The sequence below is a fragment of the Rhinatrema bivittatum genome, chromosome 4 (assembly GCF_901001135.1).
Source record: "Rhinatrema bivittatum chromosome 4, aRhiBiv1.1, whole genome shotgun sequence".
Lineage (NCBI taxonomy): Eukaryota > Metazoa > Chordata > Amphibia > Gymnophiona > Rhinatrematidae > Rhinatrema > Rhinatrema bivittatum.
The window spans coordinates 160,840,281-160,856,359 of NC_042618.1; the positions used below are offsets into that span (position 1 = coordinate 160,840,281).

The 16,079-nt window shown below is 46.1% G+C and overlaps 1 protein-coding gene across 2 annotated transcripts in view; it reads right to left on the bottom strand.

The window, feature by feature from the left end:
* AQR (aquarius intron-binding spliceosomal factor) overlaps nt 1-16,079 on the bottom strand; it is a 276,039-nt gene that overhangs the window by 186,006 nt on the left and 73,954 nt on the right. For both annotated transcript variants that reach the window (XM_029599025.1, XM_029599024.1), the window contains exons 12-14: nt 15,152-15,265; nt 13,980-14,083; nt 4,305-4,407 (exon numbers count right to left, since the gene is read on the bottom strand). In XM_029599025.1, the coding sequence (XP_029454885.1) occupies nt 4,305-4,407; nt 13,980-14,083; nt 15,152-15,265 (321 nt within the window). The remainder of the gene's footprint in view (nt 1-4,304; nt 4,408-13,979; nt 14,084-15,151; nt 15,266-16,079) is intronic.

Consider the following 16,079-nt stretch of genomic DNA (forward strand, 5'->3'; position numbering starts at 1 on the left):
ATATCAATGGCTCCAGGCCCTCTCCAAACAGAAGATGGCCTTTAAACAGAAAACTACCAAGTTGCAACTTGAACCATACATCTACCAACCAACTGTGGAACCATAAAAGTCTTCTAGCAGAAACCGATGTCCTTGGCGCTGTTGGTAGACCAAACAGGATCGCCCAGAATTGGAAATACTCCCTGAGAAAAGTGAAGCGAAGAAACTTCTGATGCTCTACTCTTATGGGAATGAGCAGATACGAGTCCGTGAGATTGAAAGAAGCCATCAACTCCCTGTTGCGTCCGTCGGTCTCAGACGGCTTTGCCCGACATGCCTCACCTCTATTTCAGCCTTCTCCACCAGCCTCGGGAGAATGGCGTCCGTAGCGTCTCCTTGCCGCACTCTCCAGCTTCCCTGGCGCAGTGTCCCGCCATGTTGACCTGAGGCCTCCTAGGGCGCGCGCACACACCTCATGTCTTGAAGCAGTGTTGGCGCGAACCTCGGGGGCGACCCCCTCGAGTGATATCACTGCTTCCTCCTTCTAAAGGTTGCCCATTTGCTGACTCTCGCCGAGTTAGCAACAGATTGGATTCACTCCGGTCTGAAGCTGCTCTGCTGCTTCTACTGCCTGCTGGAAGCTACTTTCACCCTTCTGGGTTCTACTAACCTGGGTACCCGCTCCTTGGGGGCCCTTTGCTTATTTCCAGGTGCCTATCCTAAATACAGGAACTCGCTCCTCGAGGGCCTGTGTGTCTATCCTGGTGCCTGCTACATATTCTTCAACCTGCTGGAACACTACCTAACAGCTAGAGAGAGTGAGTACTACTTATTCCAGTCTGTCCATATACAGCTCCTCGCTGTTCATCTGCATCGGGCCATACACCACCATTGTGGAACGGGTCTTTTCTGCCGAGGATCTCAGATTGTTGATACCTATCCTCTCTCCTCTGCTCATTGGGAACTCTATCTACTCAGCTATAAGGGAATGTGTATAACATCTGCCAGTCTGTCTCTCCTACAGTGCCTTATTGGATATCTGCATCGGGGCCTTACACCACCATTGTGGGACGGGTCTCCTACGCCAAGGATCACAGACTGTTGCTATCTCAATCCACTCTCTACTGCCACCTCTGGTGAACCATACAAGCTGTATAATAAATATATACTCTCTGTGTTTGTGCATCTGAGTCTAGCCCGGTGCTACAGTTCCCTATGGGGCTCTTCCCCATGGGAGATACCATCACTGTTGCCCCTGAGAATCCACCAAACACCCCAATATCATAACACTCCCTTTTGTGGATGGTTGTCATACCTAAGTGTGGATTCTGCATCCGGAAACTTGGGACTCATTGAGCAGCGTCCACCCTCTAGAGATCCAGAGTGGGATGAAAGATTCCTTCCGTTTTGTTTCTCAGAACCATGAAATCAATAGAAAATCTTCCTTCGCCCCACTCTTCCATGGGCTTGGGAACTATTGCCTCCAAGTGTGGCAACCGATCCAGAATGGCATAAACTGCTTCCTGCCTGCCCTTGGAGAAGCGGGGGGAATCAGGTGGGTGTTGCAGAAGGGGTGCATGAACATTAAGGCATAACCCCCTTTTATAACCGCTAGCACTCTCTGATCAGACTTTATCTCAGTCTCCTCTTCATAAAAGAGGGTCAACCTCCCTCCTATGAGTCCTGGAAAATAATGGACTTGCCACATTTCATTGAGCAGCCAGACTCATTCCAGCTCCCTGAATGGAGGTCTCCTAGATCCCCAAAATGTCTGAGGCCTGCCAGACCACTGCCTCTGGGAGGAGTATCTGCTGCCTGGGTGATAGCTCTTCACCTCCCTATACCTTTGCCCGCTCCAGGAAGCCCTTCTTATTACCCTTAGGTTTGTCCTCAGGTAACTCATGTCTCTTGGACTTGTCAAAGTATCTCCCCCAGTTGCTCCAAATCTTCTCCAATCAGGATTTTCCTGGAATAGATTACCCAGCTGCAACTTGGACCAGATCTCCACTGACCAACTGTGCAACCAGAGAAGATGCCTGGCCAAAAAAGCCGAAGGCCTATTCCTGGCTGACATGTGAAAGAGGTCACACTAGGCATCCACAATATAAACCATCTGAGCCCCTAAAAGTTCTGCTGCCAAGTAAAGACAGAAGATCCTGCTCCTTGAACTTGAGGATGCTGCACAGAGCGCAAACAGGCATGTACCCTGAAGCTACAGCATATAGTCCTTACATGCGCAATGCAGAGACCTTGACCATCCTTCTCAAACTCTAATTTCTGGTCCTGAGCAGCTTACAGAGCAGTGGATCTTGCCCACAGAATAGTAGTCTTCTTGGTTACCTCAGTCACCAAAGATTCAACATTTGTAAGCTTCAGAAGCTCTAAGGTGACCTCCGGCAGCAGATAACTGTTTGACATTGTACTGCCACCTGCAAACCAGTTTCAGGAGTATCCCGTTCCTTGACCATCCGGTGGAAGGAAAAAATCCTCTCAAAACCAGAGGCTCTTCCATAATTGGGTCCACTCTCTTTTATCAGACTCTTCCAATGTTTGCTTAATCTCAAACTTCTTTGAAATCTGGGGAATTGTGGGAAATCATTTCTCCCTCTGGAAAATACGGACTAATCCTGGGAGTCAACCCCTTCCTCAACGGGTACTTCCCCCCCAGGTCTAAAGGGATCATTGTCCTCCACACTGTCCTACCAGAGATTCCAACAGAAGAGCCTCGTCTCCCTTTCAATCCTTGGAATCATCCCATGTGCCTGCAACCAGTGCCTCCGCATCAGAGTATGTGAAGGCCCTTTAGTCCCTCACCGGGAAGCCTCATTCGCTTACATTTATGCTGCCATGTGAAACTCTATGAACACACCCTCCCTACACCCTCCCACCCCCGGTCACCAGGAAGGGCTTGTGCATGAACAGCTCACACATCAAATAAAAGTCTTCCTCCAAGCTAGCGGTATCTCCCCAAGAATTTCTCGGGCCCCTCTACTATTCAGTCAGGTACTATCAGGTACTTCCAGGTACTATCACAGTCAGATATGGCTGGAACCAAATAGAAGAATAAGGCTCTCACCCAGAAATACTCTGCAGTGTGGGACTCGAGCCCAAAATGGCCACTGCTAGAGAGGGTTTTTGATCAAGATGTCTTCACCCTAACCTGTGGAGGGATCACCTAGAAGTGCTTTCCCTGCCGACCGTGCACATGTTGTAGAGACCCAACACAAGAAAACTGCACCTTTGTTATCCCAACACAAGCAGCCATGCTTAACAGATGCCTCTATGTTGTCCATGTACACTCTTCAGGCTCCCCAAGTGCCTCCACAAAGGAATGGGTCTGACTTGCAGTGGATTTTAAGAGAGTTTCACTCTCTTCCCTAAGCGTCCCTCTGCCTCCGATCGGCTCCCTGAGCCATGAAGGACCATCTCCCAGACATACAGCTTCACCATTGTCATTGCAGCCTTTACTTAGCTTTTTTTTTTTTATGAGACACTACCCCACACAAAACGAACAAATGTTTATACATTCCTCTCTATGAAGCCAGGGTCCCCGGAGAGATGAGAGAGACGACTGTGTGAGGACCAAGCAGGAGCGAAACCACTGGCTATCAGTGCCCCGCCAGAATCGGCAGAGGCAAATTAGGGTCAGCAACCCCTTTATTGCCCACTCGACCTAAGGGATGGGCCCCCTAGGAGCCTAACATCTCATGGAACAAGGATCCCCACTTAGAAAAATCTTTTTTTTTTTAAAGGTAACTCCAGATTACCAGTTTTATATCTCTACCATCTTCTGGAGACAGCAAAATAATGAGGGACTGCAGGTGGCACACTAGGTTAAGTATTAGTGTCAGTAAAGCATTGTCTGTATCTCTGTAGGTAGGAAGGCAAAACCCATGCATCTGGATTGATGTGGGATATGAACAGGAATGAGCATTACAAAAGGGGAAATAATAAAGGAAAAAAAATTGGTAGTGCTATTGCACCTGTCCCCATGATAGTAAGCAGCATAACCAATCAACTGACTGAGCCCAGCTCAATTAATCGGAAGGCAGCTGACGCCACCCAGGAGCAGAAGACTGTGGATTTGCTATTTCAATCTATCCATAACTATTGTGTTCTGATTAAGCCAATTAACAATATGAAATGATAAAATGCTACAAAATGATAGGAAGATTTGGCATTGCCCAATCATATTAACCAGCAGGTTATCCTGGGGCCACTCAGGCTGACTGCGCTCCTTTAATTTTTTCATTGAGAGGAGAGAAAACAGAACCCAGACTAAGAATACACTAAAACGTAAGACATTCAGCTTTGTTTTCTCTTACCAGCAGTTCGAGAAGAAACTCTCTCTCAAAGGTGGTATCATCCCCTTCAGGCAAAACTGACAATAAGCAGAGGTAGGATGCCACCTGGTGCAGCGTACTGGGACTGCAATGAAAAGAAGAGACTCAGAATCATAGAAAGACAGAGGGACCGATGCAATACACTGCGCTCACACGAGCACCGTTTAACCTGGTGTCGGACGCAGGTTAAATAGGCGCTAATCTACCCCCTAATGCAATAGGGGGATTAGTGCTTATTTAACGCACATCCAAATGCTTGTGAATGAGACTATTACTCATTCACTCCACATTCAAAAAAATAAATGTGCGTCTCAGATGTTAATAGCTGAGAGCACGTAGAAGAAGTACAGAAAAGCAGAAAAAACTGCTTTTTGGTAATTCTTCAATAAAAAAATAAAATAAAAATTACCTCGGTAGACCACCGAGTTATGAAGACCGATGCCAGTAAACTTGGCGGTTATGAAAACCAATGCCGAGTTTACCGGCAGCCGCCGCGGGGTCACATTAGCAAGGAGGCGCTAAGGTTGCACAAGCGATCCTAGCGCCTCCTTGCTAGCGTGACCCCCTAGTTTTAGCGTGACCCCCTAGTTTACATATTGATGGTGCCCCCCTTGCGGGCATGTGTGCGCTAAGAAAGCGTGCGCTGAAAAGTCAGCGCCCGTTTTCCGCAAAATTTATTGCATCAGCCCCTGAGCTAGAACAGGAGTAGGCAACCCCAATCCTTGAGTTTCGTAAGCCAATCAGATTTTTCAGGATACCCACACAATGAATATGCATGAGATATATCTGCATGCAATGGAGGCAGGGAATGCAAATGCATCCCATAAAGTATTCAGTGTGGATACCTTGAAAATCTGACTGGCTTGTGGCACATGAGGACCGATGTTGCCTTTTCCTGGGCAAATATTTGTCTAACCAACTCTTAAGCACTTCCAGGGAAAGGGATTCCATCATCTCTCTGAGGTAACTTGTCCCAGTGATTAATTGCCCTCACAGTTAAAATACTTTTCATAATATCTAACTTCAATCTCCCTTGCTTTAATTAAAGCACTTTACTTCTTGTCCTATTCCCAGTGGAGGTGAGCAATAAATGACCTTATCACCCTGCTATTGAGGCACCACTCAGCCTTCTCTTTTCCAGGTTCTCATCAAGCCCTTCACTCTCTTCTCATAGGTCATACTATCTAGGAATCTCCTCATTCTTCCCCAGACTTTCTTCAGCTTGTTCACATTCTTCATGAAATATGGGCTCCAAAACGAGACTTGGTACTCCAACAAGTACCTTCTTAATATGGAGAGGAGCAGGAGAATCACTTCACACCTTACATTTATTTATTTCATTTATATTCTACTTTTCGGCACTTTGAAGAAGATTACATTCAGGTATTGTAGGTATTTCCCTGTCCCCAGAGGGCTTAATAATCCTATTAACACTTCCTGTGTTTTATATCTGTTTTAACAGGAGTCTTCATAGATTGGTACATGAACTGTCTGAAGGATGAACTTGTGAGGTCTACAAAGTTCATGTACAACAACATCGTTTTTGTTGGGCCAAGAAAAGATATCAGAGCTGTCTTCTCCAGCACCAAAATGGTTACCAGAGCTGCATTTTGTTTTATAACAGAGCTCCACTGCTGCCTTTTAGTTAATTTGTGGTCAGCAATAACCCCAGATCCCTTTCTGCAGTACTCCCACTTAGACAGGCATGTCCCATTTTATAACTGTGGATTACTACATTTTTTCAAATATACTTGATTACTGAGTTATTTAACTGTAATATGTGTGGATGGGATGGATGTGTTGGGTGTGAGTGTTTTTGGATGAGTAGGAGATTGTGTGGATGGGAGGGGTTTGTAGAAGGATTGTGTGTGTAAGCGGTATGTATTTTTGAGTGTTACAGTTTTGGCTGCAGTGCAACCGCCTCACCACCAGGGGCCCCCCCTCTAGTGCTGGCTCTCCTGACAGGCCCAGGCCATCTCCCCTGTCCACTCTATGTTCTGGGTTGGCCCTTATAACCCTGCCTGACAGTTCCCTCGGTGCTTCGGCATCGAGCTCACCTGGGCTCCCTGCTCTAGCCTTGCGCGGCCTTCGGGCCTTTTCTTGCCTTGCCCTGCGCGGCCTTCGGGCCTTTCCTTGCCTTGCGCTGCCTTCGGGCCTTCTTCCTCGCTTTTCCTTCTTGGCCTACGGGCCTTCTGACCTGCCTGCTCTGCTTACGGTGTGTGGCCTACGGGCCTTCTGTGTATGTGTGGCCTACGGGCCTTCTGACCTGCCTGCTCTGCTTACGGTGTGTGGCCTATGGGCCTTCTGTGTGTGTGTGTGGCCTACGGGCCTTCTGACCTGCCTTGTCCTGCTTACTGTGCCCTGACCAGCCTGAACCTAGACACTATCTGCCGTCTGCCCTGACCCAGCCTGAACCTAGACACTGCCTTCTGCCGCCTGCCCTGACCCAGCCTGAACCTAGACACTGCCTTCTGCCACCTGCCCTGACCCAGCCTGGACCCAGACACTGCTTTCTGCCGCCTGCCCTGACCCAGCCTGGACCCAGACACTGCCATCTGCCCTGACCCAGCCTGGACCCAGACTCTGTTTTTGCCATTTCTGTCTCTCTCAACCTGGAGCCACCCTTCTGGGTGGTGTTCACGACTCCTGACCGGAGCCCAGCCGTAACATTGAGGTTATCACTGCATGTTTGTAGATAGTGGATGTGGTTGTAAGAGATTGTGTGTGTGTGTGTGTGTGTGTGTGTGTGTGTGTGTGTGTGCGCGCGCACGTGTTTGTGGGTGGGGATTGTAGTTAAGTTGAATGTGTGTGGAGGGCTTATGGAGATGTTTGGGAGGTAAGGATGTGTATGTGTGGGAGGAATGTAAATGGATGTGTGTATGGGTCAGGGTGTGTGTTGGGGGGATGGATGTGTATGTTTGGATAGGTTTTAGTGGGGGAAATGTTTTGAAGCAATGTAATGTGTGGCAGAGCTGAGTGTAAGGGTAGATGTGGGGTGTGGGATCTTTGGTGGTATAGCTGTGTATATTTGAGAGTGTGTGTGTGTGTGTAGATCAAGGATGTACTTGCAGGGATGGGAAGCTACATCTTTTTTTTCTTCTGTTTTTCTGAGGGGTGTTGCTGTGGGTGTGCTGGGAGGAGCTATGTATGTCATGGAGAGGATGTAAGAAGAGTGCATGTGGAGGATGTGTTTGGGGGGAAAGCAAAAAACCAGATGTGGAGTGGAATGATGTCAGAAGAAGAAGATTTTATCAATCATACAGAACAGTGCCCTACTCGGGCCGAGTTTCGCCCATAAACAAGGGCTGCTTCAGGGGCTACATTAACATATAAAAGATATCTTGTTTATGGGGGGATACATGTGGGATGGGGTAGGTGTGTGTGGTGCATGCGAGGATGTGAGTGGCAAGTCTGTGTGGCAATCTGTGTATCATAGTCGGGTGTGAGAGATGCGGGATGTATATAGGTGTGTGTGGTGTGGATGAGGGTATGTGGCAAGGATAAGAAAAGAACATAAGAAAATGCCATACTGGGTCAGACCAAGGGTCCATCAAGCCCAGCATCCTGCTTCCAACAGTGGCCAATCCAGGCCACAAGAACCTGGCAAGTACCCAAAAACTAAGTCTATTCCATGTTACCACTGCTAATGGCAGTGGCTATTCTCAAGGTGAACTTAATAGCAGGTAATGGACTTCTCCTCCAAGAACTTATCCAATCCTTTTTTAAACACAGCTATACTAACTGCACTAACCACATCCTCTGGCAACAAATTCCAGAGTTTAATTGTGCGTTGAGTAAAAAAGAACTTTCTCCGATTAGTTTTAAAAGTGCCCCATGCTAACTTCATGGAGTGCACCCTAGTCTTTCTACTATCCGAAAGAGTAAATAACCGATTCACATCTACCCGTTCTAGACCTCTCATGATTTTAAACACCTCTATCATATCCTCCCGCAGTCGTCTCTTCTCCAAGCTTAAAAGTCCTAACCTCTTTAGTCTTTCCTCATAGGGGAGCTGTTCCATTCCCGTTATCATTTTGGAAGCCCTTCTCTGTACCTTCTCCATCGCAATTATATCTTTTTTGAGATGCGGCGACCAGAATTGTACACAGTATTCAAGGTGCGGTCTCACCATGGAGCGATACAGAGGCATTATGACATTTTCTGTTTTATTCATCATTCCCTTTCTAATAATTCCCAACATTGTTTGCTTTTTTGACTGCCGCAGCACACTCAACTGACGATTTCAATGTGTTATCCACTATGACACCTAGATCTCTTTCTTGGGTTGGATACGTGGCAGTGTGGAGTTTGTGGAGGAATGAGTTTGACTGGAAGGTGTATGTGTGCGTCCACATGTGTGTAAAGGTTGGATGTGTGGGTGGAGATGAGTGTGTGTGTGTGTGTGTGTGTGTGTACGGTTTGGGTGGGTGGAAATGTGTGTGTGTGTACGGTTTGGGTGGGTGGAGATGTGTGTGTACACGGTTTGGGTGGGTGGGTGGAGATGTGTGTGTGTGTGTGCGTACAGTTTGGGTGGGTGGGTGGAGGTGTGCATACAGTTTGGGTGGGTGGGTGGAGGTGTGCGTACGGTTTGGATGGGTGGGTGGAGATGTGTGTGTGCGTACACAGTTTGGATGGGTGGGTGGAGATATGTGTGTGTGTACTGTTTGGATGGGTGGGTGGAGATGTGTGTGTGTGTGTACACGGTTTGGATGGGTGGGTGGAGATGTGTGTGTGTGTGTGTACTGTTTGGATGGGTGGGTGGAGGTGTGTGTGTGTACTGTTTGGATGGGTGGGTGGAGGTGTGTGTGTGTACTGTTTGGATGGGTGGGTGGAGGAGTGTGTATACACGGTTTGGATGGGTGGGTGGAGATGTGTGTTAATGTGTGTGTACGGTTTGGATGGGTGGGTGGAGATATGTGTGTGTGTACTGTTTGGATGGGTGGGTGGAGATGTGTGTGTGTGTGTACTGTTTGGATGGGTGGGTGGAGGTGTGTGTATACACGGTTTGGATGGGTGGGTGGAGATGTGTGTTAATGTGTGTGTACGGTTTGGATGGGTGGGTGGAGATGTGTGTGTGTACATAGTTTGGATGGGTGGGTGGAGATGTGTGTGTGCGTTCACAGTTTGGATGGGTGGGTGGAGGTGTGTGTGCGTACACGGTTTGGATGGGTGGGTGGAGGTGTGTGTGTGTACACGGTTTGGATGGGTGGGTGGAGGTGTGTGTGCGTACACGGTTTGGATGGGTAGGTGGAGATGTGTGTGTACACGGTTTGGATGGGTAGGTGGAGATGTATGTGTGTGTGTGTACACGGTTTGGATGGGTGGGTGGAGATGTGTGTGTGTGTACTGTTTGGATGGGTGGGTGGAGATATGTGTGTGTGTACTGTTTGGATGGGTGGGTGGAGATGTGTGTGTGTGTGTACACGGTTTGGATGGGTGGGTGGAGATGTGTGTGTGTGTGTACACGGTTTGGATGGGTGGGTGGAGATGTGTGTGTGTGTACTGTTTGGATGGGTGGGTGGAGGTGTGTGTATACACGGTTTGGATGGGTGGGTGGAGATGTGTGTTAATGTGTGTGTACGGTTTGGATGGGTGGGTGGAGATGTGTGTGTGTACATAGTTTGGATGGGTGGGTGGAGATGTGTGTGCGTGTGTGTGTACACAGTTTGGATGGGTGGAGATGTGTGTGTGTGCAAGGTTTGGGTGGGTGGATGGAGGAGGGGTTTTTTTTGTGTGTGTGTGTCTCTCTGTGTTTGTGTCTGTGTGTAAGGTTTGAGTGGGAGAGTGGGTGCAGATATAGAAGGTATGAGTGGATGGGTGGGGTGTGCATACACTTTTGATGTGCCTTTAGTGCTATTCTTTCCAGTTGCTTCAGTAAATTTTTCCTCTCTCTGCCTGTGGTGTTCTGGGGTAAAGTACTGGTATGGTGAGGGGTGTGTGTGTGTGGGGGGGGGACGTTTGGAATAGAATCCTGATCAGCATTCTAACAATTCAAACCACTTTTAACAGTTTCTCATAGAAAGCAATGGGGATTTTGTTTGGAGGCTTGATGCTCTGAAAATACAGATTTGATGTTTCTGGTTTTCAAACTCTTCCAAAATATTAACATTTTCTTGCTTGCTGCCAACTGGTGAATTTTCATCCCTTTTTTGGAGAGTTATTTTGCCTATGGACAGATAGACATCGATCCCTTTTACATAATTCTAACATTTCTTATTTTATTTATTTATTTATTTATTTTTAATTTTTATATACCGAAGTTCTTGTAGGGGCTACAAATCACTCCGGTTTACATAAAACGAAGAACTGCTCAACAGAGAGCGGAGCTTTACATGGAACCGTATAACATATGGAACAGTATAACTGGTATATTCTTATGTTGGAAAGCATAAAAAGTGATATAAAAGGGCTTTCGCTCTTCACTCTCTCCCTTTTCAACGCCCAATCTCTCTCCAAAAAAACTGATATTTTCAACGACTACCTATCAGAAGCTAGTCCTGACATCTGTGCAGTTACAGAGACGTAGCTGAAACCTACAGACACTGTAATCACCAATCAACTTCCCACCCATCTTTATGACATCTTCTCCATTCCTAGACTTAAAAAAAAAAGGTGGAAGCCTACTTCTAGCTGCAAAAAAAGGCCTAGGTCTGTCGCTTCAAACCACTAACACCTACTACAACATAGAAGCTGCCTTTTTCCAATCTATTCACCTTCAAATTTGCCTAATATACGCTCCACCCGGAATCATAGAATCCAATCCCTCCCCTATCATTGAACTTATAAATAAACACATCAATACAGCTAAACCTGCGATAATTTTAGGTGATTTTAACCTACATGTAGACGCCCCCCACCGTTCTCATAACTGCGAAACTTTACTCTCTTCACTTAACTACCTAGGTTTCACACAAATTGTGAACAGTCCTACTCACAAAGCTGGCCATACCTTAGACCTTATATTCATCAACAATGGTATCTCTCTTACTTCCAACCCAACAACTATTCCGATCCCTTGGTCGGATCACCAACTCATCAACTCTAACCTTATAGTGAAAGAACATCCTCCTCTCTCTTTCCCTAAATCCACAATTCATTACAGAAAACCTTGCTCTTCTGATCTCATCAAATCTCACCTTGAAAAAGAATTACCCTATCTTAAACTATCGGATGTAGACACAGCGATTACATCATGGATCAATATCTCCACAAAGGTCGCAGATCAATCCTGTCCAAGTTCCACAAAAGTACTACGCAATCCTCCTCCTAACAGGAAACCCTGGCTCACACCTGAACTAAAGGTTTTAAAACAAAATCTCAGAAAGAAAGAAAAAATCTGGAGAAAAACGCCATCCTCAGCAACACAAGCGGCATACAAAACTCTACTTTCTACATACAGAACTGCCATCCTTAAAACGAAAAGGGATTTCTTCTCTAAAAAAATTCATCACTTTTTCTTCGATTCAAAAGCCCTATTCTTGTATGTCACCAAGCCATCCCCCCTTCTCATCCCAGATGATGCAGCACTCGACAAAGCTATTGAACTTTCAATCTACTTTAAGAAAAAAATCTTAGACCTTACCGCCACTCTCTCTTATCCTCCTACTTCTCATCCTCCCCTCACCATCACTCCTCCACAACTAAACTCATCACTTGAAACATTTGAACCTACATCAACGTTGGAAATTGAAAACATCATTAAAAAAGCTGAAACCAGCAATGCACCCTATTGACCCAATTCCGACCAATCTACTCTTTAACATCCCAAACTCCATCTCTAAACCTATCTCGGACATCATTAACCTTTCTTTAACCCAAGGTCTAGTGCCAGACCAACTAAAGTTTGCCATTCTCAAACCTATATTAAAAAAAACTGAATCTGTCCCCTTCGGATCCAGCTAATTTCCGTCCAATAGCCAACCTACCAATGATTGCAAAAATCATGGAAAAAGTGGTTAACAAACAGCTATCTGAGTATCTTGAGGATCATCATATCCTTTTCCCATCTCAACACGGATTTAGGAAGTCGTTTAGCACAGAAACTCTACTCCTATCCCTCGCTGACAATATCCTTATCAACATGGAAAAAGGTCAAAAGCACTTACTAGCACTACTTGATCTATCTTCAGCATTTGATACGGTCAACCATTCTACTCTACTGGGACGACTAGCAGAAGTAGGCAATAAAGGGAGTAGCTCTAAGCTGGTTTAAGTCATTCCTGTCCAATAGATTCTATAAAGACAAGATTAACAATAAAGTATCTCCAGCCATCAGCTCCAACATGGGTGTTCCCCAGGGATCCTCCCTCTCACCCACACTATTTAACATTTATTTACTCCCACTTTGCCGCCTGCTTACCAAGCTAAATCTCTCACATTACTTTTATGCAGATGACATTCAAATAATCATTCCAATCACCGATTCCATTCAAAATACTATAAATCACTTGAACAACTATCTGCAAATAATCAACAATCTACTCGCCTCTCTCAACCTTGTGTTGAATTCCAACAAGACTGAAATCCTCATTATTTCTCAAGACGACCTGAACTCACCCCAACCAACCTTCACTACGATAAAACCCTCACCTTTTTTCAGAGATCTTGGGGTCATCCTTGACAATCAGTTCAACCTTAAGAAATTCGTTAACACCACCACTAAAGATTGCTTTTTTAAACTTCAAGTACTCAGAAACCTCAAGCCACTTCTACACTTCAAAGACTTCAGACTTGTACTGCAAGCAATCATCTTGACAAAACTAGACTATTGCAACTCTCTGCTTCTTGGTCTTCCAGCCATCGTTTTAAAACCACTTCAGATGGTGCAGAACTCTGCAGCTAGGCTTCTCACTAATACCAAAAGGAGGGAACACATCTCCCCCACTCTTCAAAACCTACACTGGCTTCCAGTCAAATCCAGGATATTATTCAAGGTACTCTCGATTATCCATAAAGTTATCCACAACCTCACTTTCCTCAACACCTCCACTCTGCTAAAACCTCATACCTCCTCTAGACCTATTAGGAGTGCCTACCAAGACACCCTATTCGCCCCCCAAGCCAAAACTTCTATCAGAAAATGCTCCATCTCAACAGCTGGCCCACACCACTGGAACGCGCTTCCACACGAACTGAGACGAGAATCCTGCCCAACTGTCTTCAAAAAGAGACTAAAAACATGGTTATTTAGCCAAGCCTTTCAGGACATTTAACTTATCTTCCATACAACATTGCTCTCTACTAGCTTTTTCTTCAGCCTATCCCTCTCACCCACCCCTCCCTCTACCTCTTGCCCCCTCCTCTATCCTCATCAGTCCCTTTATTTAACCTTACTTCCATCCCTTTAAGATGAGTATTTCAATTCCTCTGATTCTCGGATGAGCTTTTTATCAGATATGTATAAATAATTTCCATTGATCTTAAAATGCAATGTTCAGATCAGAATGTTACTTTTCTTTTTCCTGTTAAAACTGTTGAATTCGCTAACTTGTTTACTGTATCGCTATAAGGCGAAATTGAAGTTAAATGTAAACCGGTATGGTTTGTATCTCTACAAGAATATCGGTATAGAAAAAATAAAAATAAATAAATAAATATAAAATCTGGCATTCCCCAGGACCAGGGGAAGGGAGATTCTAGTTTAGTCTGAATCTGTACCTGAGAGGTTCAAAGCACTTCAGCAGTGATTCTCGAGTGTCCACAGCTGCCACATTGGAGAGTGCAAAGTTATAGAGCTCCGGGAAATGGGCAAAAGCTGCTCTCTGAAAAACCAAAGCAGCCTAGGTTACTTCTACAGAGATACGGCTTCACCACCTGAGGAGCATCAAAACTGTCACTTGTAGAGAGACAATCCAAATTAATGTAGGGGTGTGTCAAATCAAGTAAATCATCTACAGGCATAAGGACCATAGTAGAGTAGAAGAGAACTGCGGTTTTGTTAAAGCTACTTGCAACTCTGTTGCTCTAATTGTCTACACGGTTTTCCTGAAATATTGCATCTTTGGCTACGTTTACAAAGATTTATCTGTTAACCACATTGGTGAAGATCGACATTGATCTCCTGCTCTGTCCCTCCCGATGCAGCCAGTGCGAAACACGGCCGTGTCGGTGGACTAATAGTGCTATTACAACTATTTGACATTGTACTCATATGCAAGATATGTCTGCCTGTTAATCGAACTGAGAGAATAAAATCCTCTTCTACTCTATTACGATCCTTGTGCCTGTAGATGATTTACCTGATTTGACACACCCCTACATTAATTTGGATTTCCTCGTTGGTGTGTTTCGCTCTCCACTTGCCTGGTGATTTATAGAGAGGCACCATGCCACCGACTGAGGAGAGTCTCAAGCAATCATTTATACAAAGAAGTCTCCAGACATATCAGAAGCACCTCTAACCTCTGTGGGGTACTGGACAGCTATATTGCCCTCATACCCTTCTATTCTAAAGTAACAGACTTTGCCTCCCCACTCTCAGAGTGCTTTATAACACTGCATCTCTCTTTGTACTCTAGCTATTAACAAAGCTGTAATGCTACTCCCTTCTTGGCAGTTCTAGACAGGCCCACAAACCCCTCCCCATGCCTTGGTAACTTGGCTCCTTTACAACTACCCTGGTAGCTCTGACCTTGCCAAATTTCTTTCCCCTCAGTAACCCTGGCTCCCCCTCAGAGGCTCAGTAGCCTTGGCCCCTTCCTTCTTGGTAGCACTGGTTGGCTGGCTCTCTGTTTTTGGGCTGCCAACCCTCGCCCTGCCTGACTTAAGTCTTCCTGCCAGCCTTTGAGACGTTCTAACAACCCTCTCCCAAAATAAGCACACAGCCTCACCTGCAGAGAAGTAATTCTGTCATAATGTATCGTGGTCATCTCATTCTCAGTCAATGCATTTCCTGTCTGGTCATTAATTTCAAAGCCCGTGTAGAACTTTAGCATGTCTAAAAGCTGAAAGAGTAGTCATGTAAGCATGGCACAGAGGATTAGATTATGCTTTAACAGGAGTTAAAATCTGTTTCTGCAGCACCAAGCAGTCTTCCCCGCAGTGACAAAGCTCCATCTCCCTGTAGAGAGCACCTTGGAGAGGCCAAATGAGGCACTTTCAAGTCTTCAATTCCCACGCTGGTCTTTTGAACTTCAGTTACATGCAGCACACGTTTATATTAGACTTTAGGACAGAGGCCCCCAACACGTATGCCATGACATTTGTGCCACCCATAGAGAGAAGATGGGAGTGGGTCATAGCTGCCACTGTCAGCAGAAAGTATTCACTCTGATTTCCCTTTCCCCTGCCCAGAGGCCTCGAGCCATCAGGAGTTGTCAGCGAGCATCATGCCTTACCTGCTTGGTGCCTCCTCCTCTGCTGGTTTCCCTCTCAAGTCAGAAATGCGTGGGGCTAGCAGGTCTCACGAGCCCATGCAGCCCTGCACAGGTTTGAACTCAGAGGGAAGTCAGCAGAAGAGGAGGCAGCAGCAGGTAAGAAGCATTGCTCACCCCATTCCTCTTGCTGGCTGGAAACCATTGCTGACAATTGCTTTGGGGTGGGGGGGAGGGGAGAGGGAAGGAATGAGGTGAGGTCAGGGGGCAAGGGGGAAGGGGAAGGGAAGGCAATGATGCCAAAATGTTGTTGGAGAGGGTGTAGGGAAGAGAAGGCAACGATGTCAAAGGGTGTGAAGGGAAGGAAAAAAGCTGCTGGGGGAGGGGGGTTGGGAGCGGAGGAGTCAAGGTGATGTAGTGCCACAACAAAGTGAACCCAGTGCAA